The sequence below is a fragment of the Aquarana catesbeiana genome, linkage group LG10, assembly GCF_042186555.1.
Source record: "Aquarana catesbeiana isolate 2022-GZ linkage group LG10, ASM4218655v1, whole genome shotgun sequence".
Classification (NCBI taxonomy): Eukaryota; Metazoa; Chordata; class Amphibia; order Anura; family Ranidae; genus Aquarana; species Aquarana catesbeiana.
In genome coordinates, this window is record NC_133333.1 from 127,760,955 (window position 1) to 127,787,314 (window position 26,360).

The following is a 26,360-nucleotide window of genomic DNA, read 5'->3' on the forward strand; positions in this document are numbered from 1 at the left end:
GACCGCTGACAGTGGAACTGAAAAGAAGAGGATCGGGGCTGCTCTGTACAAATCCATTGCACAGTAAGTAAGTATAACATGTTACAATCACTTTAACTCTTTCCCCCCCAGCCTGGGTCAGCCACTAACTGAACTAACATATCCGTAGGCAACCTGTCTGCACTTGCCCTCCCCTTTTCATAAGCCATCCTGGCTACAACCACTTAATAAATTACAGCAATATCAACAATAAAAGGTATAAAAACTGTAAATACTTTAAGGAAACAACACAAAAACAGTGCTTAAAACAACAAGAAACATACAGTGCCTTGAAAAAGTATTCATACCCCTTGACATTTTCCACATTTTGTCATTTTACAACCAAAAGCGTAAATGTATTTTATTGAGATTTTATGGTATAGACCAACACAAAGTGGCACATAATTGTGAAGTGGAAGGAAAATTATAAATGGTTTTCTATTTTTTTACAAATAAATATCTGAAAAGTGTGGCGTGCATTTGTATTCAGACCCCTCTACTCTGATACCCCTAACTAAAATCTAGTGCCTTTAGAAGTCACCTAATTAGTAAATAGAGTCCACCTGTGGGTAACTTAATCTCAGTATAAATAAAACTGTTCTGTGAAGACCTCAGAGGTTTGTTAAAGAGCCTTAAGAAACAAACAGCATCATGAAGGCCAAGGAAAACACCAGACAGGTCAGGGATAAAGTTGTGAAGAAGTTTAAAGCAGGGTTAGGTTATAAAAAAAAATTCTCAAGCTTTGAACATCTCATGGAGCACTGTTCAATTCATCATCCAAAAAAGGAAAGAGTATGACACAACTGCAAACCTACCAAAACATGGCCATCCACCTAAACTGACAGATCGAGCAAGGAGAGCATTAATCAGAGAAGCAGCCAAGAGGCCCATAGCAACTTTGAAGGAGCTGCAGGGATGTACACTCAGGTGGGAGAATCTGTCCACAGCACAACTATTAGTCATGCACTCCACAAATCTGGCCTTTATGGCAGAGTGGCAAGAAGAAAGCCATTGTTGAAAGAAAGCCATAAGAAGTCCCATTTGCAGTTTGCGAGAAGTCATGTGGGGGACACAGCAAACATTTGGAAGAAGGTGCTCTGGTCAGATGAGACCATTTGGGCTCCTTCTGCTAATCTCGTGTTTATCTCGTGTTAGTAGAAGTTTGGTGAGAGACGATTCACGCTTTTCAGCCTCGTGCTTTTCAGTTCGTTACTGCTCTTCAGTTTGTGCTTGTGGGTTTGTATCTGTTCTTTAGTGCGTGTTGTCAGTTCTTACTGTCTTTCAGTGCATTCTATTTAATAGTTCGTATCTGTTTTTCAGTGCATTCTTGTCTGCTTGTTTTTGATTTTTCAGCTCGCTCTTCTCAGGCCTTTCTGTTTTTCAGTGCGTTCTGTTAGTTCGTTTTGACCAGCCGAAGCCATGTTGCGGGTACGTGCTCTTCGTAGAGTTCGTGCTGTGCAGGGACTTGGTGTTGGAGTTCTTGCTTTGACCCAAGTCTAGTCCATGAACAGGGCGAGGAGGAGTTCAAGGACGAAGAATTGGTTGCTCCAGCGTGACAAATTCTCTCATAAGCCTTTGTTGCTGGAGATCCAGGAGAATAATCCTGATGAGTTCAGGAATTATCTCCAGATGACGGACCACATTTTTCACCGTTTGTTGGCTTTGCTGTCCCCTTATATTCTGAAGCTGGACACCTGCATGCGGCAAGCCATCACTCCTGAACAAAGGCTAGTCCCCACCTTGCGGTACTTGGTGACAGGGAGAAGTCTGCAGGACATCAAGTTCTCGACTGGCATCTCTCCCCAGGCTCTGGGAATCATTATTCCAGAGACCTGTTCTGCCATCATACAGGTCCTGCAGAAGGACTATATTAAGGTAAGTTTTCTCCTTTAACATCGCATTCTATGTATTTAATGTTTGCAAATGTATTGTATTTATTTCATTATTCCCTAATTACCATGATTGTAATATGCTGTGAATGTCCTCTTTATCCTCATGCATGCTGGAAGCTTTTAATGCTCTTTTTTGTCCTTCATGCACATTTTCCTTCACTAACCTCCCCAGCATGCTATCCTGGGCCCATACATACCTAGCCTAGTCACTTAAAAATGTATTTTGTCAGCTCCATTGTAGTGCTTACCCTAAACACCCCCATAAAATGTGTACAAATGTTATTTTGTCCTTAAATTCATGCATAGTGCAAGAGGCTTTTTTGGGGGGGCCCAAACTCATTTGGAACCCTCCCTTCACCCCAACCGCTAAGTCAACCGATACCAATACTCTATCTGCTGACTTTGCCACACTATACCTACCTCTTTTGTGGTCAGATTTATGGATGAATTCACCAAAGCATGTAGTGCAAGGGCCTGCCTGAATACTTTCAAATGGTACTGTTTAAAGTTTTGTTCTCCTATTATCTTAATAGGTAATTGCAGAATGTAAAAATGTGCTCCAATTTGGACAGTGTGTATTCAAATTTTTGGATTATGACACTTCTTACCTGTCCAGTGGGCTGCCAATAGTGTAGTAAGGAGGGGCTGGCCAAAGTAACACACATTATTTATGCATTCAGCTTTCAATGAAGTGGAGAGGGTTACCTGTCCAAAACATCCCCCACCCTACAATTTTTACAATGGGCCATCAGAGGGGGTGAGGAATCTGATAAGTGGACATAATACTTTTGACTTTAAATACTCCTTAAAATAAATGTTATACTTATGTTGGCCAAGAATGTTTTTGTCTAATCTGCTTGCGATGTTATGTGCAAAAGTACTAATTTTTCTTGTTTGACTCCACAGTTTCCTTCAAACCCACAGGAATGGCAGACTGTGGTATCTCAGTTTGCCCAGCAGTGGGACTTTCCTAACTGTGGAGCGGCAATAGATGGGAAGCACATCCACATCATCCCACCCCCCAACTTGGAGTCGTACTATTACAACTATAAGGGGTTTAATAGTCTTGTGTTATTGTCGGTGGTGTCGGCGACATACTAGTTCCTCTATGTGGACGTGGGGAAAAATGGCCAGATGTCGGATGGTGGAGTCATCGCCCAGACGGAGTTCTTCCGACGTCTCCAGAATGGCAGCTTGGGCTTGCCACCTCTGGAAGACAACAGGGCTGGTCTCCTGTTTGTGTTCGTCGCTGATGAAGCGTTTGGGCTGGGTGATCACCTGATGTGGCCGTTCCCCATGAGGACCCTTACCCCGGAGCAGAGGGTTTTTAATTATCGGCTGGCCAGACCCAGAAGAGTCGTGGAGAATGCGTTTGGAATAATGGCCAGCCGGTTCCTCCTATTTCTGACAGCGATCCATATGGCGGAATATAAACTGAATCATATTGTCCTTGCCTGCTGCATTCTTCACAATTTCCTAAAGAAAAATGCTACAAACTTATGTGGCCTCAGTTGGGACTGAGGCCGGCGTTCAAAATCCAACTACCTTGACGACACTTGAACCTGGCCGTCCTGGCTTGCCCCCCCCAAAGCGCCAGCGAAGTAAGACAGAAGTATGTTGAGTACTTTGTGGGTAGGGGGCCATTGATATGCCAGACAATGTCTGAAACATTTTTAAAATACAAATACAAAATACATTTTTTTGGTATAAACTGAACTCATATTTCATTTGATTTACTGCTCGTGTTTCTTTTAGCTCTCCTAGGTTCTCCAATGGCCTTTTTTTTGCCCATTTTCTTCAATAGTGCAAACGTAATTTATTTGATACATGAGGTGACAATCTCTTCTTCAGCTAACTATTATGTTGTGGGTCTGCTACACACACACATTGTTTTTGTTGTTAATGTATGTAATGCATTAATGATAAAAATAATCATCCTTTTCAGTAGGGCTGCAACTAACAATTATTTTTATAATCGATTAGTTGGCCGATTATTGTTTCAATTAATCAATTAATCAGATAATAACCTTAAAGAAAGTGTGGTGTATAATTTAATATGTAAAGTTTAAAAAAAGGCAATTTATTCTTCAAAATCTATATGCAGTGGTAAATATAAATAATCAACTATATGATTAGGGAGCAAAATCTCTAATCCACTCTGAGAATAACAGACAGAAGAGATATACTGTATATACTATTGGAGGTTGAATCTGGTAAATATTATCAGACTCAGAGATCACATTTTTATTTAGACCCCATTCACACTGGGGCACATGTAACTTGCCCTGCTCCCACGTAATGTGCCCTGCCTCCTTGAAATGTGCCCTGCTCCCACGTAATGTGGCTTGCCTCCATGTAAAAGTTTACTTTAAATGTATTAGTAATGCCTTCTATTACCTCCAGTCTATCAGCCTCCACCTTCTCTGGGTTCAGATGCTGATCTTCCCTGCACAGTCTTTAAAGTAATTTTTTTTAAAAACAAACATGGTATACTTACCTGCTCTGTGTAATGGTTTTGCACAGAGCAGCCCCGATTCTTCTCTTCTGGGGTCCCCCACCGATGCCCCTGGCTCCTCCTGCCTTTAGAGTGCCCCAATAGCAAACTGCAAATTATAGTATAGTGTGCCCCTATAGCAAGGTAAAAAAACTTCTGCTTTTAGACCCACTCACTTCCTGCCCAGGACTACATGTTCCATGAGGCATTGCTCCTCACACATTCACATTCACAAGTTCTCAGGCACTTCCTGACATGTATGGATGGTGTACTGAGCTGTATGTGTGCTGCACTGTATTTCCTGATATGTAAACAAATAATTCATTCTGTATGCAGGCCAAATAATCGACTGGCCGATTAATCGATTATGAAAATAGTTGACGACTATTTTCATAATCGATTAGTTGTCGATTAATCGATTAGTTGTTTCAGCCCTACTTTTCAGTTCCATGAATTAATTGCTTTGAGTCCCCAAAATGGCATGATTGGGGCAAATTTTAGAGCACTGTGAGGGTTATTTATTAAAGGCAAATCCACTTTGCACTACAAGTGCACTGCAAGTGCACTTGAAAGTGCACTGAAACTGCACTGAAACTGCACTGAAAGTGCACTTGTAGTGCAAAGTGGATTTGCCCTTAGTAAATACCCCCATTGTCATTGTAAACTACACCAACTTACTCCAAAAACTGGTATTGAGCATTGAAAGAAGAAGCCACACATTGTTGTGTATAAAACATTTTACTCCATGCACATTCACATGTGCATTAGAAAAGGTTTTTTTTAACAAACCAACATCTTTGGTGTATAACATTTTCATGTTTGACACTAGAAATATCCTTTTTTAGGTTAAACAGGCATGTTTAAAACCATAACATACACAACTCAGGAAATTACAAAGTTCAACTTTGATAAATTGAAGGCAATATGAGACATTAGTATGTTAAAACTATGTTGATCTTGCCTTCATCAGATGGGGTGATGTCACCCCTGTAAAAGCCAAATTTTGAAGATGCACACAAATTGGGAGTCAAAATGTGGATTTCCCTCCTGATCCCATGCCTAATGTCAACATGTGCTAGCTCCCATCATGGGGAATCAATGGATGTGTTTCGGGGGTGCAACCCCTTCCTCTTATCTACTTTAGTTGCGAGGAAGGGGTTGCACCCACAAAACGCGTACATTGATATCCCGTGATGGCAGATAGCACATGTTGACACACTGTGTGCATCTTCAAAATTTGGCTTTCAAATATCTTTAAAACTTTAGTAAAAAAAATAAAAAAACACCAAACTGTTTTTTTTTTTTTTTTTTGTAAATTCTTTATTTAAGAAGGATAAATGTGGAAACACAGAAACTATCACAATGATATGTATAAAGCTAACAGTAAACTCCGCCAAAGGCAATCGATATTACAATCAATGTAGTCATACAGTAAAAGTTCGCCATCTTTGGGGTTTCACCAAGTTGCAGAAGGATAGGGAGGTTCTGCATCTCACATGTCCATTTTTAACATGGCAAACACCATATTACATGTAAAAAGGGTAACAGGGACCACTTTGATCCCAGGGTCATGCGACCCATAATAAGAAAGAAAAAGTTAGCAACACAGCGTGTTACTGAGAAGTTAGATCAACAGCTCACCATATTCCTCGCAGTAAAATTCGTGCCAAAACATTTTTTTTTTGAAAATTGCTCGCTGAGGCATTTCTCCGTGGCCACCAGATCTTCCATTGCCTTTATCTCCGATATCTTCTTCAACCATATGGCTACCGATGGGGTCTGTGTCTGTTTCTAGAGCAAGGGGATGCAACTTTTCGCCGATGTAAGGAGGGGGATAATAGATTTCCTGTAGACCTTAGGAGGGATCTTGTGATGATGTAGAAGGAAGAATTCAGGGGTCTCTGGTACCTTTTCACTATGCGGCGCACTTCCGTCCAAAAAGGCCGGAGGATTCGACAGGACCAGAAGACATGAAGGAGCGAACCAGTCACCTCTCCACATCTCCAATACAGGTCCGCACTCTGAGGGAACATCTTGTGTAGTCTATCCGGAGTATAATACCACCGGGATAGTAGTTTAAATCCCGCTTCTTGGTGTCTGGCACAGATAGAGGTTTTATGAGCGAAAAGAAAGAGCCTATATATTTGTTTCTCCATGAATTGCACCCCCAGGTCACGTTCCCATTTGGCTATATAGGGAGGTCTAAAGTCTGGGGGTTGGGCTATTAGTAGTTGATAGGTCAGGGAGATAGCATGTCTCAGTGGGGTTTGTTCCAAACTCAGCAGTTCGAAGGAGGTTAGTTGCCTCCTAAATGCCACCGGTGAAGGCAGGGAGCCAATAAAATAGGCTAGCTATATCTTTTGCCAGAACGACAGTCCCGTCAGGGCTGGATCAGGGATTTGTTGCCTGTTCTTCCACTGGCCATTGACAAGGAATTGTCTTGCTTGTTATCGTTCAACTTCCAGCAACTCTAGAAATCTAGAGTCCTTAAGCCCCGGAACAAAGGCCGGGTTTCCGACAATGGGAGCGAGCGGCGATGGCAGCGGTGTGACTGAGAAGTCGCGGAAAGCTTTATGGGCAATTTGCCATGTTTCTCACACCGTAGGGTGGTTCAGTATGTGGTTTGGCAGGGGCTTTTGGCACCAGGGCAGCGACTCCAACCTGGTCTCCGTTAGGGTGTGTTCTATTTGTACCCACTGCTTCAGGGCTCCATGTTGACACCAGTCCAGAACTGGGTCAAATAGCATGCCATTAGATAGAGGTTAGCATCCGGCAAAGCAATACCTCCCCTCAACTTGGGGAGTCACAGGATGGTCTGGGCCAGGCGGGGGGGTTTTTGGGCCCAAACGTGATGAAGATTCTGTTCACTTCTTTGAGGAAAAACTGTAAAATTTTTGATGTTCTTCATTTTTTGTTGTACATCATTGATGTTTTCCTTGTCCTTCTCTAAATCCCGATTGCACAGCATTATCTCCCTGATGAGGACTTGTGCACTTTCACTGTTGAAATTAGTTTCTTATTCCACAACATCCACATCACCTATAAATAAAAAAACACACCATGTATTATAAATATGCAGGCATACATCTATTACCTGAAGCAGTGGTCTCAGACACTGACCTGTTGTGGTCACTATTTCGCCCACTTAACACACCACTTCCTGAACCTCTCCCTCCATATCTTCTTCATGGTGTGTGGGAATTTCCCCTACTTCAGTAGGTGTGGGGTTCCTGGTGTCCTCAGATGTCCCGATTATTTTCTCCCCTGTGTAAATACAAAAAAGGTATACTTAGCACACAAATATTTGAGGCAAGAAATAGCAATATGAAACATTGCTTGGAAGTGTCGTACAATTGTCTGTTTTGGCAGAGTTCCAAGCTGAAGACATGATTTTCTCCCTTTCTTAAAGCTGGAATACTTACCTTTTTTGGTAAAGTTTCACACATGGAGAGACCCCTAGTATCCACTGGAGCACCTGTGTGGGACACCCTAAAAAGGTTGTTCTGGTGTCCCACACTTGTGCTTCTGCGTCCAGATGTGTAAACAGCTGCTGAGTGTCCTCTCCTTACACTGAATCAAGTTTGCATTTCATTCTATTTACGAACCAATGTACTAAACTTCTTTTAATACAAATAGGCATGAACAAATGTAGTTAACCTGCATCTGCCAAAAAAATTGTATTAGTGGGCGAACAAACTATGTTTACTACGAACGATTACTGTGCCCACAAACCTGAAACTTGCCATTTTAAACTGTACAACAGTAAAGAAAAGCACATGGAGCAGCATGCAAGTAATAATAATAATAGGAACACAGGACAAATACTTACTTTTTTAGAAGCACTTTCCGGATCTTTCTATACTGATCGTGCTCCCTCAATTTCAGGTCTGACCAGTGTTTCCTTGTCGTACTCCAAAACTCCTGCAGACTTCTCACAGCTTTAGTCATGATCTTGGCCTTTCTCACATTTGGGTTTGGGTAAGGTCCATACTTCCCATCATAGTCTGCCCTCTTCAAGATGTCCACCATCTCTACAAAGGACATGTTTGAGGCCTTATATCTCCTCCGGGATCGGGACGTTTCTGGCTTCGGGCTTTCCTCCTCATTGCTGCTATTATCACGCACCTGCTGTTTCTCCACCATCTGCTCTTCCACTGTGCCAAAAGGGAAGGGGGCGGGGAAATATACTAGAAAGAAGTTCAGGGGTGGAGTTTCATGCATACGTAGCGTATCTAAAGCATAATACGCGTGCGTCGTACGTACGATCTGTGAGTGGAGGAAGGAGTAGCGCAAGCGCCGATCGTGCTAACGAAGGTATAATTTTAACTTGGGGCATCAGTGGTTAGTGGGCTATACTGCTTATAGATTGAGGCCTATATTGGGACAAGATTAGGAGAGTTTAGCCTGATATTAGGGTTTGTCTTGTGTTGTGTCTTTCAGAGAATATGGATAAATTTAATGACCACGACTTCCTCCCCAACTTCATTGATATGTACAGAGAGCTGCCCTGTCTGTGGCAAGTGAAACACCAATTTTATAATAACAAAATAAAGATTGATCAACTGTTGGAATTGGTGAAGCCGGTGATTGCCACGGCAAACATCCTCTATTTTTAGTGCAAAATTGGTGGCCTGAGGAGCACATATAATAGGGAGCGCAAAAAGGTCCAGGATTCCATGAGATCAGGAGCAGCAGCAGATGACATTTATGTCCCCAGGCTCTGGTACTACAACAGACTGCGTTTTTTGTCAGACCAGAGTGAACCCAGGCAATCTCTCTCAACCCTTCCTTTCACTCTTCCTTCCACTCTTCCTTTCACCTCAGCTGAGGCTTCCGACGTCCAACCTGGGCCTTCCACCCAGGAAGAAGATGTGGAGGAGCCCAGCTTGAGCCAGGTATAGCATTGTTCAACATATTTCTTGTCAAAAAATTAAAGATGTTAACTAGATGCTATTATTGATCACTAATTTTTGAGTTAACAAAGTGGTTTATATATCAATAGACAGTAGTAACCAAAAATGTTTGGGACAAGAATGAAAAATGCTGGGGTCAGAATGATAGTCTTTTCTATTTGGTAACATTCAATTTGCAACAGTCATGAGCTAAAAATTGTGTGTGATTGATGACCAAAAAAACTAAAACAATGTCCCATTTTCATACACAGGAAAGTCTCAGCCAGAAGGAAGGCGTGGAAAGTAGCAGCCAGGAGGTTGCGGGGGAAAGTAGCAGCCAGGAGGTGGCTGTGCCCTGTAGCCTGACCGAATCGCAGGTTCCTCCCCTCCGCCTTCCAACTAAAAGGCCCAGGAAGGGGAGGAACCTGGAGGAGTCAGCGAGCGCTTTCATTTGGCAGGCTACTGCGGTCCTCAGAAACACCCCTAGTGTTCAAGAGGCCTGTGGCTGTATGACGGCCAGCAAAATGCAAGAAATGGAGTAGGGCCAATGCCTCATCTGTGAGGAGGTCATATTTCAGGCCCTAAATATGGGGTTGAGGGGCCAACTCACCAAAAAATCTCAACACCACAGCCACAGCCTGGAAGGAAGCGTGGAAGGAAGTCAAGAAAGTGATGGCCTGGGTTCGGTCTGGTCTGGCAAAAGACGCAGACTATTGTAAAACCACAGCCTCGGGACATATCTGTCATCTGCTGCTGCTCCCGATCTCTTGGAGTCCTGGACCGGATTGTGCTCCCTATTAAATGGCCTCCTCAGGCTACCAATTTTGCCTGTCAAATAATTGATGTCTGCCCTGGGGTACAAAGGCTTCACCAATTTCAACAGTTTATCCAGCATTGCCTTCTTCTTTATTTTGTTATGACCCCTAATAAATTTGTAATTTTTTTTTGACAAATACTTGGCTATATGTTTTACTTCAAAAAGGACAGTTTATTTGTGAGTAGGCAGGTACATTTCAAAAATACAAAAAAGGTCACTGCCCCCACCTATAACTGGTCACAGCAAGAAGCACTGGAAGGGCAAACGCATGTAAAATAAAACCAAAGAATTTCCAAGCTCAACTTACCAACCAGTCTGCGACCAACCGAATTAACCTGCCTAACAGTATGCGTTAAAAACAGGGGTTTAGTTAGTAATTTGCAAATACATACATAAGCTGCAGGCCACGGCAAGGCACCCTGTATCCTGCAGACCCTAACTCTAACTTTGAAGAGTCTCCACAGTGGGAGCACATGTATTCTAATGGATAGAGGAAGGGCAGATGACTGGAGGGAGCCCAACCCTCCTTAAAGGCGCAGGAGCAAACTGAACACCCAGCACATTGCACATCAACCTCTTTTGATGTTAAAAAATACAAGATAATAATGGTGTTGTGGTAACTTGAAACACAAAATGACTAAAAATATTATGGAGATCACTAAAAAAAAAAAAAAATTCTGGAGATGTTGAGGAAAAAAAAAAAAAAAACACTATAAAAAAAACAAACATTATTCTGGAGATCTGGCAGAAAAAAAAAGACTATTCAGGACATCACGAGAAATAATAAGAAATCAGTTTGTCAGAACTTTGTGTGAATATCAGCAACAAAGCAACTTCATTATTCTAGCATTAAAAAGAAGAAGAGAAAGCGCTGAATTGAAAGATTAAAAAATTTGCAGCGTGATGAATGTGCTATCTCCATTACGAACGCTAGTTTTACAAGATGGAGTGCTTCCGTCTCGTACTTAATTCAGAGCATGCGTGGAATTTTGTGCCTCGGACTTGTGTACACACGCTCGGAATTTCAGACAGAGTTTTTTGTCGGAAAATTTGAGAACCTGCTCTCAAATATTTGTTGTCGGAAATTCCGACAGCAAATGTCTGATGGAGCATACACACAGCCGACAACAAGCTCACATCGAACATTTCCCGTCGGAAATTCCGACCGTGTGTACGCGGCATTAGAGTCTGCAAAAGATCTGAGACTGGGGCGGAGGTTCACCTTCCAGCAGGACAATGACCCTAAACATACAGCCAGAGCTACAATGGAATGGTTTAGATCAAAGCATATTCACGTGTTAAAATTACCCAGTTAAAGTACAGACCTAAATCAAATTGAAAATCTGTGGCAAGACTTGAAAATCACTGACCAGATGATACTTAGTCCCTTCTTGTCTGTAAAAATGTACCCTAGTTCCTCCCCTGTTTGTTTCCAGGGATGTGCTACAAAGGGAACAATGTATCATGTTTGGTGGGAATGCCCTTAGGTTAGAGGTTTTTGGAATAGGATATTTCCTATCCAGCAACAGCCACAAATAGCATTACGGTGAACCAGTGGCTAATGCCTGTCACAGTACACAGTGGCTGATGTTTTTTAATCCTCCTTGCAACCATAATCGCGATAGCAGGAGCATGGAAGAAATCCTCAGTCTCTGTAAAGGGGATTATGCATAAAATCTCATAGATTATGATTCATCGGAAGATTGCCAACATAATCAATAACACAGTAATGCAATTTGAGAAGACTTGGGATCCTTGGGCCCAATATGTGCAAGTCTAGGTGACTTCTTTCCCCACTATAGTTCCAGCTCTTCAGGGTGATGTCTAGGTCTCTCTTTTTCTACTTTTCTTGGTTCCTTTTTTCTTCTTCCTCCTTGGTCTTTCTTCCTTTTTTTCCTTTGCTATAGGGTATTGACCTTATGATCCTTAATATCCATAGGAATTTTTCAATATTATGTTCACTACATATGCAAGGCGATTCTGAATATGCTCTGATCTCCACTAAGATGCTATTTATACTGATTTGCTTCTCCTCTTGAATCTTTTCAGTGTTATCTATGGTGACCCTTCTTTGAGTTGTCAATGTAATCCTTGTTCTATAGCATTGTAGTACATACCCTTTTGTTTACTTGATAAAAATATGAAACAAGAAATAGCAGTCTATCTCAAAAAACACTGAAATGACATTTTCTGTTTTACATTCCAAATAAAAATAGAATAAAAATATTTTTTTCCGGATACAATCTGCCTGCTCTCTACCTCAAACTCAAACAGCCTGTCCAAAAGGTATAAAAGCTGTGCTGCAGTTATTTATAATGTTTCTCTCATCTGTCTGGGAAAAAGTAGCCAAATTGTTTTTTGGAATAAGCAATTGCTTGTTGTATGGCCAACATATAGTCTGTGGTGCATGTATAGAGAAGGGAATGGAAATGGAAATGTTTTTTCCTTTGACAACACTGTAAGGGGCATTATTTTCCCATCTACATCAATTTAAAGAACTTTATTGTCCCACTGACATCAATGTAAAACATATGTACAGGTTGGCATTATTTTCCCACTGACACTATTGTTAGGGGTAATAGTTTTACACACTAGGAAACAGGGAATTATGTTTCCATTGACATCAACGTAAAGGAAAATATTTTTCCACTGACACAACATCAAAGGAAACTATATTTTTACTGACATCAATATAAGTGTTATTATTTTCCCATTTACACTTATATATTAATAGACATCATTGCTCCACTAACACCATTCATTTTATGTACTCTTTCCATTCAGGCTAGACCCAATAGGGAGGTCCTAGAAAAGGGGGGTAATGGGCGCTTACCTGTTTCCGAACTGCCAATCCAGTGCTCGGTCTCCTCTTTTTTGTGCGGGTGGCAGCGCTGTGGCAAACCAGCAAACAGGTGTTGCCTTAAAGGGCTAGGGGATGCATTGCTCAGCACTTATGTATCACGTTGCCATGCCCATGCCAAAGCCCCCTGCCATGCCTTCAATGCCTGCCTCCTTTGTTCACCATGCTTCCAGTGACTGTGACCCCTGCACTCCTCTGCCTTCACAACCCCTGCACTCCAGTGTCTTCACCATCCCTTGTGTCTCCAGTGACTGTTTAGAGCAGTCCCTATGTCTTCAGGGACCCCAGTGCTTCCAGTCAGTGCCAGGACAAGGTCATCTAGAGCCTGCCCCCCCCCCCCCCAAGATGCATGAGCATTATGTGTTATGTGTGTCATGTGTCAAGTTCTCAAAACTGAGAACAACTCTGCATGCTGTCCCCCTAAGCATAAAATTTCCCCTCCTCCCAGTAAAAATCTGCCCCCCTGCTGGAATCCCCCTTCCCAGTTCAAATCCCAAATCCCCCGTCCGAGCACAAGTCCTCTTTCCCCATCGCCACTCCCAACACAGATCCCCCTAAAACACCACTCCTAGCACACACACCCAGCTGCGTGCTGACCCCAGGTCACGACCCCCGGTTCACCCTGCTCGTTAGGGAAGTACCAGAAGACACTGAATGGATGAAGCAAAAGGAGGGCCGGATAGCAAGCCAAGGTCAGGGCGGGCTGCAGACAACGTAATCAGAACAAGTCGAGCCGGTACACAAGAGATCAGTTCATGAAAGATCAGTTTTAAGGCAGGTTACACGAAGTGAGCTCAAAAACAAATGTTGCTCAAGCAACCAGTGGCTGGTTTGAAAGGTATTTAAATAGGGAAGCACATGAGGGGCTGGACAGGAAGTAGCAGGAAGGAATCATATATAAGGCAACAGGTGTGGCCGGCGACACCCATAGCTCCCGAGTGCACAGAGCTGAACACAAGCTAGTGGAACAACAGGTGCCAGCAGGCCTACAGCAGTAAAGGTGAGACACAGATCAGCTCCGCAGCTGATCTGTGACAATCCCCTCCCCTCCAATCTCCTTACAGTGCTCTCCCACCCCACATGATACCACAGTGCCTAGGGCAGCCCTCCCTTCTGCCCACCCCTTGTCCTGGCCCTGTTTTTAGTGACCCACATGCCTCTGGTGACCTCAGCACTGCTGTGTACTCCAGTGTGTTCTTTGACCCCAGTGCTCCTATGCGCTCCAGTGACCCATGTTTCTACAGTGACTCCAACACTTCTGGGCATACCAGTGACCCAGTACCCCCAGCAACTCTATGTCCTCCAGTGACACCAGAGCATCCTGTGTCACCCGAGGTCCCCTGAGCATCCTATGTCACCTGATGTCCCCAGAGCATCCTATGTCACCTGATGTCCCCGGAGCATACTATGTCAACCGATGTCCCCAGAGCACCCTGTGTCATCCGATGTCCACAGAGCATCCTGTGTCACTGAGTGACCCTAGATCATCCTGTGACTCTAAGCACACCCTGAACACTTCTGTAATACCGATAACCCCACTTATCTTCAAGTAACCTCCTGTAATCTCCTAGACTGTCTACCTCTCGGTGGATAATATGGACACCCATCCATGACGATTTCATCATTGATCAGTAGCTATAACAATTTTTTGAAACAATAATTTTCCTTTTCCTGACTGGGTTTTTTTCTATAAATTAACTCATCTGTATTTTCTTGCAGAAGCTGCAACAAAGCCTGAGGTGATTTTCACTCCAGAATGGAACAAGATCTTTACAGGAGATTCTATAACAATGAGCTGTGATATAAAGTCTACAGTAAATGAGACCTATGTCTGGTACAAGAATGGGAAACAGATACATCCAGGGAAGAGCTATACAATTCAAAAAGCCCAGCTATCAGACATTGGAAGATACCAGTGTCAGACGAGTATCAGTGACAAAAGTGACTCTGTCAGATTGGACATTCTAAATAGTGAGTTAAGGATTGGCTCTAGATTGATTTATTTTTTAGCACGGAGACAACCTGAGCATCCCCAGGCAGGGCCGGATTAAGAACATCATGGGCCTGGTGCTGAGGATTTTGGTGGGGCTTTTTATAAAAATAAATAAGGGAGGGAGGATGAGAGAGAGAGAGACGGGGGATGAGAGAGAGAGAGGATGCACATGAGCATGTCTGGGAGTGACAGCAACGCAGCCCAGCCAAGGCAAGTGACCCAAGGCACAGAACCCGGAAGGAAAACCAGATAAAGATGGAAGCGCCCAGGACCCGCCAGACTGATCGCAGCGCTGGAGGGCTCATTCTGACAGGTAAGTGTACCCTAATGTGCTAATATGCTGTGCATACTTGTACATTATGGCATAACCTACCTCAGGGCCTCTAAAAAGTAGTAATGTTAGCGAAATTTACTACCGCTTTAATATCACAGGATCCCAGGAGCCTCTCATGGGGCCCCTACTGACCCAGTGGCCATTGGGCAGTGCCCAAGTGCATAGTTGCCAACATTTAAAAAATATTTTCAGGGACACTTTTTTTTACAAGTGGTATAGTTAGAGTAGCTGACATCACCTATGTTCCTCTATACATCACAGTAATAATCACAAAATTAAATGAGTACTAATAATGGGCAAAACAAATATGAGGACTGAGAAGATTTCCTTTAGTTGAACTAACAATTCTAGAGCTGGTAACATTAAGGACATTCAAATATAATTGTAAAGAACTGTTTTTGTGGGTAAGAGGCATAGGGGAGGAGTATGGATGGTATAAAAGTGGGAAGTATGCGCAGGTGAGGGAGAGGAATGTGGAGGGCATAACAGTGGGCACTATGTACAAGAGAGGAGTATGGAGGGTATGGCACTGGGCACTATGTACAGGAGAAGAGTGTGGGGGGTATGACAGTGGGCAGTATGAAAGACAGTTGGCAGCATGTACAGGAGAGGAGTGTGGAGGGTATGACAGTTGGCAGTATGTACAGGAGAAGAGTGTGGAGGGTATGATGGGGCAGTATGTACAGGAGAGGAGTGTGGAGAGTGTGGAGAGAAAGACAGTTGGCAGTATGTACAGGAGAGGAGTGTGGAGGGTATGACAGTGGGCAGTATGTACAGGAGAGGAGTGTGGAGGGTATCACAGTGGGCGGTATGTACAGGAGAGGAGTGTGGACAGTATGACAGCTGGCACTGTGTACAGTAGTGGAGTTTATGAAAGTGGGCAGTATTTACAGGAGAGGAGTGTGGAGGGTATGACAGTGAGCAGTATGTATAGGAGAGGAGAGTGGAGGGTATGACAGTGGGCGGTATGTACAGGAGAGGAGTGTGGAGGGTATCACAGTGGGCGGTATGTACAGGAGAGGAGTGTGGACAGTATGACAGCTGGCACTGTGTACAGTAGCTAAGTTTATGAAAGTGGGCAGTATTTACAGGAGAGGAGTGTGGAGGGTATGACAGTGAGCAGTATGTATAGGAGAGGAGAGTGGAGGGTATGACAATGGGCACTATGTATAGGAGAGGAGTGTGGAGGGTATGACAGTGAGCAATATGTACAGGAGAGGTGTGTCGATGGTATGACACTGAGCAGTATGTATAGGAAAGGAGTGTGGAGGGTATGACAGTGAACACTATGTATAGGAGAGAAGTGTGGAGGGTATGACAGTGGGCAGTATGTACAGGAGAGGAGTGTAGATGGTATGACAGCGGGCACTATGTACAGGTGAGGAGGATGAAGGACTCTGGGAAGGAAAAATGTAAAGGTTTGTGGAAGGATGTTTAGGGACTGCTTAGTGGTTAAGCGGGCCATACATGGATTGAAATTAAGCCAATTAAGCAGAGACCAGCCATAGTCGATCTATGTATGGGCTAGCTAGTTGTACAATCTATTAATCGACTTGAGTACAACTAGCCTGTCAGGTTTTTCCCAAAACAATCACTGCTGCCAGCTATAGTTAGCAACACTGATCATTGCATTCTGTGGGTAGGGAAGGCTCCCCACTGGCAGAACACAATAACACTGCAGGAGTGATTCCCCCATCCACAATCTGCAGGTGAGAGGGTGTGTGGGGACAGGCTGGGGAGAGAGGTCTGTGAGCAGGGGGGTGTGAGGTGGTCATGGAGGGATATCAATCAGCGGGTGGGGGGAGTAACTGGGAGTGATATCCTTTGGAGTAGAGTCTTTCATCTGCAGGTTGGGAAATGGTCACCAGTGATATAAGTTTAAGGGAGGTGGCTAACATGGGAAGTGGCTGGGGAGTGACCTGGTTGGTGGGGAGTGTGAAATGGATGATGTGTTTCAAGTTTCCTTCACATTTGCGGTAATGCTTACTGCCCTCTGAAAAGTGATCTGTGGTGGATTGCTTTTCAACGAGTGGTATAGCAGCAGCTGACAGGCGTTCATGAGGTGCTACTGCCACCTACTTGTTTTGTTTTTTTTTACATTGCTGAATGGTAGTTTTACATTGTTGGACTATGCTGCTACTGCGAGCGAGTTTGGCTTGCAGTTGCAGAGTGGCCCCATTGAAATCAATAGGTGAGTTTGACAGGCGGTTCAGCCTGTCATACTCTGCAGGCTCCAAACTGTCCACTGAGCTCAGTGCCTCTGGCAGGAAGTGAGGAGAGGCACTGTGAGCTCATCCTCTCAGTCTGCTGCAAACAGGGTGTGCCAGCTTGTATTTAAACTGGCCGCTCTGTATGTAGCTTCTGACAGGCTGCGCAAGGAGCCCCATATCTCCGGAATGAAGATGATAGAAGCCCCACATTTTGATCAGTGGTGGGGTAGGTCTTCAGCTACCTAACCCTCAAATTTGGGGTCTCTGTGACCCCTGGTAGCCGACCCACGACCCTCGAAGTTAATCTTTTTTTTTTGTGTTTTTTTTTTTTTTTTTTTAGGGAAATGGGCCTATCTTAAGGTAAGAGCCCTTTCACACTGGGGGGGTTTGCAGGCGCTATTGCGCTAATAATAGCGCCTGCAAATCGACCTGAAAGTGCCGCTACTTTCATTCCAGTGTGAAAGCCCCGAGGGCTTTCACACTGGAGCGATGCGCTGGCAGGACGGTAAAAAAAGTCCTGCCAGCAGCATCTTCGGAGCGGTGAAGGAGCGGAGTGTATACCGCTCCTTTACCGTTCCTGCCCATTGAAATCAATGGGATGGCGCGGCTATACCGCCGGCAAAGCGCCTCTGCAGAGGCGCTTTGCGGTGGTATTTAACTCTTTCTCGGCTGCTAGCGGGGGGTAAAACCACCCCGCTAGCGGCCGCATACCGACGGTAAAACGCCGCTAATAATAGTGGCGTTTTACCGCCGACGCCGCCCCCCCCCCCCCCCCCCAGTGTGAAAGGGCTCTAAGGGGCCTGGAGCTGCAGCTCCAATAGCCCCTATGTTAATCCGGCCCTGTCCCCTGGGCTAACCAGGAAAATTTTACAAACAACTTCCATTAGAGGCTCCAAAGATTTGCAAAGAGCTGTAGAGTGAAATTGTACAGTGCGTAGTAAGTAAGTAGCAAGAGGATGCAATCCTATTAGGGGTCACTGTGAAAGTGCTGCCCAAACTTGCAAAAACAAATCCTAAGAAATATATTTAAACTGGATGGTCTTTCTGACTTAAAGGGTAACTCCACTTTTGTGGGGAAAACAATTAGCAAAAAAAAAAATAATAATAATAAACAGAACAACCCCGAGACATGTCATTTCCTGCTTGTGTGATTGACTCACTGATTTTACCAGAAGTCTGGACTAAGATACAAGTTAGATTTTGAGCATCCCCTGCAACAAAAAATAAATTTTTGGTGAGATACTTCTAAATAAAATCACGTCTAAAGGGATGCAGACCCTGCAATTTCCTCATAAGAGACCTGCAGGTGCAGCAGCTAATTGATAATTACAAAACCACTCCCATACAGGCTCACTTTGCACATGAACACACACAAACAGCTATTTCTCCAGAATAACAAAAGTTAGGAATTTGCAACAAAGTTTGTTAAAATCCCTGCAAAGTACATAGATCACCCAGAGGGGAATCTTATTTTCTCAACAAAAGTGGAGTTACTCTTTAAAGCAAACCTGTAAACTATTTTAACTACAAAGTAAATGTAATGTAATGTCTAAGAGCAGACATTATAGGGTGGCTTCCACTGTGGGCCTCTCTAAAGAGTAACGTCCCTCCAATGACAGTGCCCCAGAGACCAAAAATTAAGCATTTCACTGGACAGGACTTTTCCCTGAAGTTAGGCCCCTAGTAACAAAGTGGAACTAAATCAGAGAGACACCAGAGGGGGTGGGGGTATTCTGGTTAACAAATATCATACATCTTGGGATGTCTACATTTAGGCATGACTTTTGCTACTCTAATATGCTTCTTTTTTTCTGCGTTCAGACTACGTCATACTGCAGGCTCCTCAGTACATTTTTGAAGGGGATGACATCACACTGAGATGTAGCCAATATCCTGGATATACTGCCGGGGAGACTATATTTTACAAGGATGATAATGTCATTCAGAAATGGGGTCCTGAATCTGAGCTATTTATTGAAAATGTATTCATGAAGTCTTTTGGGAGATACAAATGCACAAAGCAGGTCTACCATGATCTAATCTATTATAAGTACTCAGACGAGGTGACCCTTTCTGTTCAAGGTAAATGAAGAGTACAGGTAATTCTTTCTTGAATATACTGTTTTAAAAGCCAAGTGATTTGTCTGTTAGTAGCCTACTCTTGTGATCTCCCATGCCTGTCGTGTTATATTGCACAGCATTAGTCAGATTACGACACTATTCAGAACCTACAATTTTTCATCTTCTGTAACACTGCTTAGAGCAAGCACTCCCATTACATGCCATTTTTCATCTGGTTGGTACTTCAAAAGGATATTTTTTTTCAAATGTAAGGAAAACATAAGGCGCGCTAATATTGGTACCTTCATATCAAGGGCGTTTTATGAAATCAGTGAGCCTGTGTGCATGATCATGTGTTGGGCCCCATTCTGGTGTGGTGTGCTTAGTATGCCACAGTAAAGAGTGGGCAGGACTTTTATTGTGCTAGGAGTGTAGATAGGATTGTAAAAGATCTGGGAACCTTTGGGCACTCCAAGTAGATAAGTAACAGTGAGTGTTGCCAAATTGCATTAACGGTGGGACGGGCTTAAGGGGCCTGGGTAAATAAAACAGTTCTCCCCAGTATAATCTTTCCCTCCTTCATGTCAATCTGTCCCTCAGTATAATCCCCCCCCCCAGGTAAATCTGTCCCCCAGTATAATCCCCCCCCCAGGTAAATCTGTCCCCCAGTATAATCCCCCCAGGTAAATCTGTCCCCCAGTATAATCCCCCCCCCCAGGTAAATCTGTCCCCCAGTATAATCCCCTCCAGGTCAATCTGTCCTCCAGTATAATGTCCCCCAGTATAATCCCCCCCAGGTAAATCTGTCCCCCAGTATAATCCCCCCCAGGTCAATCTGTCCCCCAGTATAATCCCCCCCCCAGGTGAGTCTGCCCCAGTATAATCCTCCTCCCCAGGTCAGTCTGTCCCCCGGTATAACCCCTCCTGCCTGGGTCAATCTGTTCCCCAGTATAATATCCCCCAGGTCAGTCTATACCTCAGTTTAATCCTCTCAAGGTCAATATGTCCCCCATTATAACCCCCTTAGTCTGTCCGTTAGTATAAACCTTCCCCCTTAGGTCAATCTGTCCCCCAGTATAACCCCTCCAGGTCAATCTGTCCCCCAGTACAATCCCCTTGGGTCAGTCAGACAGGCCTAGAGGGATTGTACTGGGACACAGACTGACCCTCAGTACAATTCCCCGCAATAGTTTATTTTTTTAGGCCCAGCAAATGTTTATCAAATCACTGTTTTCACAAAAATACCCTAAAATCATTATTAGCACACATAAACACAACATAACTTACAAGATTACTGTTTTTCTTTTAATAAATTCTATTTTTATTGAATATTCAAGTTACGTCAAAAGACAGTGGAAGAAACCAATGCCAGAGAGAAAAAACAAATCAAAAAACAATGAGGGCAAGAATTACAATCAATAACATAGATACAGCTCCGCAATTACAGGCTAAGTAGGGTGCTTGAACTACCATTGAGGGGTTGCACAAAGGCTCTATAGCAAGATATTATTAAGAGACATTAATGCATTTAACATCATAGGACAGGGAGGATAATGACAGATCTTCAAGCTTCCACAATGGTAGAGGCTGAAAATTGGGTAAATACTGTAAATAAGGGGCACTGTCACTCAAAGAGAGACTCGGCTAAGAAATAGGAACCTCAGAGGCTATACCAAAGTGGGCTTGGGACACCAGTAAAAGGACCTTGGGTGGACGGTCACACTGGCGATTCTGTAATAGTTTCAGGGTGCTCCAACCACGGGTTCCAGATTTTGTCAAATATAGTTGGACAACCTCTAACATCGTAGGAAGCCTTGTACAGGGGAAGCACTGAATTAACCAGAGATTTCCGCTGCTGCAGGTAAGGGGGATTAGATAGTTTTGCACTGGAAATCATCTAACTAACTAACATACTCAAATGCACTCTCGTGACCTTGTGGGGGCTAAGGGCTTCCTCAGACCCAGCAAGCAGACTTTCACCTCGCGGAACACCGAAATGGCCGTTACCATAGAGATAAATTGGACCATTGCTAAACCCGAAGAACCAGTGGGCCCAAATTTTCCCACCCTATCTGGGACCAAGTAAATGTGGTGAACAAATTTGAATTAAATCAGTCTATCTTTTACGAAGACAAGGTACTGAAAGGGATTATCCCAAACATCATCTCAGTCATCATTGTCCAAGTCGGGAACATCGTTCGTCCATCGTTCCCTGCACTTAGTCAAGCTTGCAGGAAGAGCTGGATGTACAGCCTGGTACAATACAGAATGGGTCTTAAGAATGGAATCATTGTGGAGCAGTGACTCTAAGTTCATTTCCTAAAGGGCAATGACTGCCAACCCGTACTGGGAGGTGTAGGCATGATGTAGTTGTAAGTAACGAAAAAAAAATACCAGTTGGGTAGGGAGTATTTACTTACTATATCCCCTAGCTTCTTAATGCCCTTGGACGCCCATATGACCGGCTCCAGAACCCTGAATAGATGGGAAAGGATCGGATTATTCCACAGCGGCCAGTGTGGAGACCAGACACGGGACGCTGAAGGGTGCAAGACCCCTGTCTGATGCCAAACATGGTGCAACTGAGAGGATAAGGAGCTCTGGAACCTCTGTACAGAAGGGATTGCAGGGCCTCATAGGAGCCCAGAACTGCGGCCTCAACCACCACTGAAGCATTCCTTTTATCAAGCGTGAGCCAACTATGGGCATGAACCAGTTGTCCAGACAGAAAATATTGAAAGAAGTTGGGAAGAGCCAGGCCCCCCAAGGATATTGGTTGCTTCAGGGACACAAGACCAAGTCTGGGAGGCCTATTGTTCCAGCGGAAGGAGGAGACACAGGCATCCAATTGTTTAACCACATAAAGTGGAGTTCCAGTCATTTGGTTGTTTATTAAAAGTTATACAAAAAGTGTAGCGCTGACTTTTAATAAAAAGCCGCTCACTGTGTCCTCCCTCGGTGGCGCCGGCATCTCTATCATGGGCACCCGGTTGTGACAGCTTGCGGCTTCACAGCCGAGTGCCCACTGCACATGCGGGAATGGCGCTGCGATCTGTGACTGGTCCCGAACCTGTCATATGTCCCAGAAGACTTCGGGAGGGAGAGCTTCTACTTACGGTCGCCTAGGCGACCAGAACGGAAGTGGGAGCAGGTACCTGTCATATTCGGGTACTTGCTCCCCCCCTCCTCCCCAGGAGCTCAGTTTCACAAACAGGAGTTGGGGAGCAGGCCTTAAAACAGAAGTTCCACTTTTGGGTGGAACTCCGCTGTAAGGACCAGGCCTTTTAATGACACTTGTTGTTTAGAAGTTTATATTAATGTTTTTTTGCTGGAAAACTACTTAGACCCTCCAAACATTATATATATATTTTTAGCAGAGACCCTAGAGAATAAAATGGCGGCCATTGTAATATTTTATGTCACAGTGTACTTGCACAATGGTCTTCCAAATGCAATTTTTTAGTAAAAATACACATTTTCTTGAGTTAAAAAAAAAATAAAAACAGTAAAGTTAGCCCAATTTGTTTGTATAATGTGAAAGATGATGTTACGCTGAGTAAAAAGATGTCATGCTTTAAAAGTGAGCATGCTTGTGGAATGGCGACAAACTACGGTACTTAAAAGAGAAGTATGGGAATCAGGGTTATTGCAGATTTATACTTACTTAAGTAAATGCAGCATCGGTTCGATGCTGCATCTGCCCCCCGGCGCCTCTACACTGAGAACCAAGTGATCGAACACTGTCAGTCTCTGCCAGTCAGTCACAGCTCTCTGCTCTGCCTCCTCCTCGCTTACTGGAGCGCTGAGCTGTGGAGGGGGCGGCCGGCTCAGCCTTTCAGCGTCTCTCTGGGAGGCTGAGTCGGGTCCAGCGATCTAGGCAGATCCCGACTCCATGGTTGTGATGACGCAGAGCCTGGACCAACTCTGTGACGTCAGCAGAGAGCGGATTTCAGTCCGCTCTCTGCTGAAAACGGGTTATAGAAGTGCAGAACGAACTGCACTCCTGTGATCCACAGGAAAAGTACAGCCAAATGAGCTTTGGCTGTACATCTCCTTTAAAAATCTCCATAGGCGATGCTTTAAAAATTAAAGTGATGTCAGAAGTACGGTCCTCTAAGGACATAGAGTCAAGTGGGGGGCTATCTTGCCCTCACTTGACTTCCTGCTAATCACTACAGGGGATCTGATAGTTTTCTCCCTTACCGACAGCTCTGGTAAGCGGGGGAACGACCAGGAAGCAGCGGGGGGGAGGGGGACCACTCATGCTCTGAACCTTGCACACAGCCATCACACGACAGCTGAATAAAAAGCAGGGCTGTCCCTGCAACTCTAGCATAATTGGTAAGATTTTGATGGAATGAAAAATAAAATCTATCAAAAAATTAAGACTTTCTTCAGCACAGAGAAGGCATCCATCCCCCATAGGCCATTCGCAAAAAACAAAGGCATGCTCTAAGTAGTACTTATACAGGCTGGCACTGTTTTTTAGTTGTTTTTTTGGCCAGTGTCCAAATCCTCCTGTAGGTGACAGTATAACCCAACAGTCATTGAATTATCGTGTCACTCAACAAACACTAAAGAAATCCATTTAAGGATGTATTAATTGAAGCTGAACACCAGCTTGGACCAATGTGAGTATGAATATCTCATATCTTAGGAGCCACTGGCGGAGCTGGCAATCACTGTAGCAGTCAGTGCTATTACAGTAATAGCCATGATCTTATGGGTCCTGTGCCAAGTGGCTTCCCCACTGCACACTGACCACAGAGGGGTGCTCACTCTGCACTGCCACCATTCACAGAAGGCCTTGTATTTTGTTTATGTAGCACCCTCTAGTGTGTGCTAGATGTATGATTTTTGTAGTGTAGGTTTGTTAGTGCAGGAAAATGTTGTTTGTCTGGAAATGGAGCGAGTACAAAGAAGGGCAACAAAGCTAATAAAGGGTCTGGAGGATCTTAGTTATGAGGAAAGGTTGCAAGCACTGAACTTATTCTCTCTGGAGAAGAGACGCTTGAGAGGGGATATGATTTCAATTTACAAATACTGTACTGGTGACCCCACAATAGGGATAAAACTTTTTCGCAGAAGAGAGTTTAATAAGACTCGTGGCCACTCATTACAATTAGAAGAAAAGAGGTTTAACCTTAAACTACGTAGAGGGTTCTTTACTGTAAGAGCGGTAAGGATGTGGAATTCCCTTCCACAGGCGGTGGTCTCAGCGGGGAGCATTGATAGCTTCAAGAAACTATTAGATAATCACCTGAATGACCGCAATATACAGGGATATGTAATGTAATACTGACACATAATCACACACATAGGTTGGACTTGATGGACTTGTGTCTTTTTTCAACCTCACCTACTATGTAACTATGTAACTATGTCTCAGGGCTAAGCCTGAGCTGTGAATCTGGGATTGTATGTTTTTTTTTGTCTTGGGGGGGGGGGTGTATGTTTTTTTTTTCTCTTGTTTGAACTAGATGGACTTGTGTCTTTTTTTAACCTTACTTACTATGTAACTACTATGGTTCAGTGAGCCAGGGCTGAGTGACCCAGCCTGACAGCTTCTCTGGTGTCCCCCTGGTCTAGAAGGTTTTAGAAATTTCCAGAGCTAGTGGTGGAGGTTAGGAGGGGCTGTTTGGAATATTTATGAGGGCCTCAGCCAATCCCCATTAGAGGGCTGGCAGGGGGCAAGGTTCACCTCATAAATAGTACAGTATAAACGAAAAATACTCTTGCGCACAGGTGTATTGGCTAAAAGATCCCCAGTGTTCAAGAAGGACTATGGGTTTCGGCCTTGCTGCTCTTCAGGATGGGATTAGCCTAGTAGTAATGATAAAAAAGAGAGAGAGAGCGCACCAGCCTAGTGCATTATCCTTGATAAATTTATTAGTTAAAACCAAGATTAAAATCTACTCACAAAGGTAGGAGAAAAACGTACGGACTGCTGCTGGCTAACGCGAAGGCTCTGATGAAGAAGGGACACCTTCGAAACGCGTTAGCCAGCAGCAGTCCGTACGTCCTCTTCCTAGGACCTGGAAAAACTGCTACCATTGGACCAATCAGTCCTGTGCCTGTATACAATGTGATTTTTTTCTCCTACCTTTGTGAGTAGACTTTAATCTTGGTTTTAACTAATAAATTTATCAAGGATAATGCACTAGGCTGGTGCGCTCTCTCTCTCTTTTTTATCACCCCATAAATAGGCATGAGCCATGCCAACTGGACAGTCAAGTGAAAGATGGACATATAGTACTGTAGAAGCTGTCGGTGGCCCTCACGGGTGTCCCCTAGTCTGGGTGGGGGGTGAGCTTGGGCCGGGGCTCAGGTGCTGGAAGGATCCTGCCACAGCACAGGGAGAAAGCCCTTCCTGGAGGCATAGGAGCAAGTGGAGGACAGTGTGAATAGAGCAGCACTACTAGGGACTTACAAGGGGGGAGACTGCCACATGTAGACAGTTCTCCATGAAGACAGCATTGTGCCAAGTCTTCATCCCTTCCCTGGGAGATCTCCTGCAGAGTCCGCCAGGTGGGCTGGTGGGAGTCAGTCTGGAGGACTGTCGAGGAAATTTAGACTGGAGGGCTAGTGAAAGGGGCAGCTGCAGCCAGATGGGTTGGCAGTGCCTGAAGAGTTGTTGCTGGGACCAGTGTCCACAGGAGGGAGAATGCAAGCTGATCACTGTGTACTGCTACACAACAAGGGGACTAGTTCCTGCCTGCAAAAGGCCATTGCTAAATCTGACTGTGCCTGTCAGATCCATTTACAGTGATCCAGCTGGTGTCTGCAAGC

The 26,360-nt window shown here is 44.2% G+C and overlaps 1 protein-coding gene across 24 annotated transcripts in view; it reads left to right on the forward strand.

Moving 5' to 3' along the window:
- LOC141110879 (low affinity immunoglobulin gamma Fc region receptor III-A-like) overlaps positions 1–26,360 on the forward strand; it is a 110,978-nt gene that overhangs the window by 40,275 nt on the left and 44,343 nt on the right. For 23 of the 24 annotated variants that reach the window (XM_073602600.1, XM_073602599.1, XM_073602607.1 and 20 more), the window contains 2 exons: positions 14,693–14,944; positions 19,332–19,592. In XM_073602600.1, the coding sequence (XP_073458701.1) occupies positions 14,693–14,944; positions 19,332–19,592 (513 nt within the window). Of the gene's footprint in view, positions 1–13,621; positions 13,974–14,692; positions 14,945–19,331; positions 19,593–26,360 lie in introns of those variants that run through there. The other variant, XM_073602618.1, reaches the window with a different exon arrangement.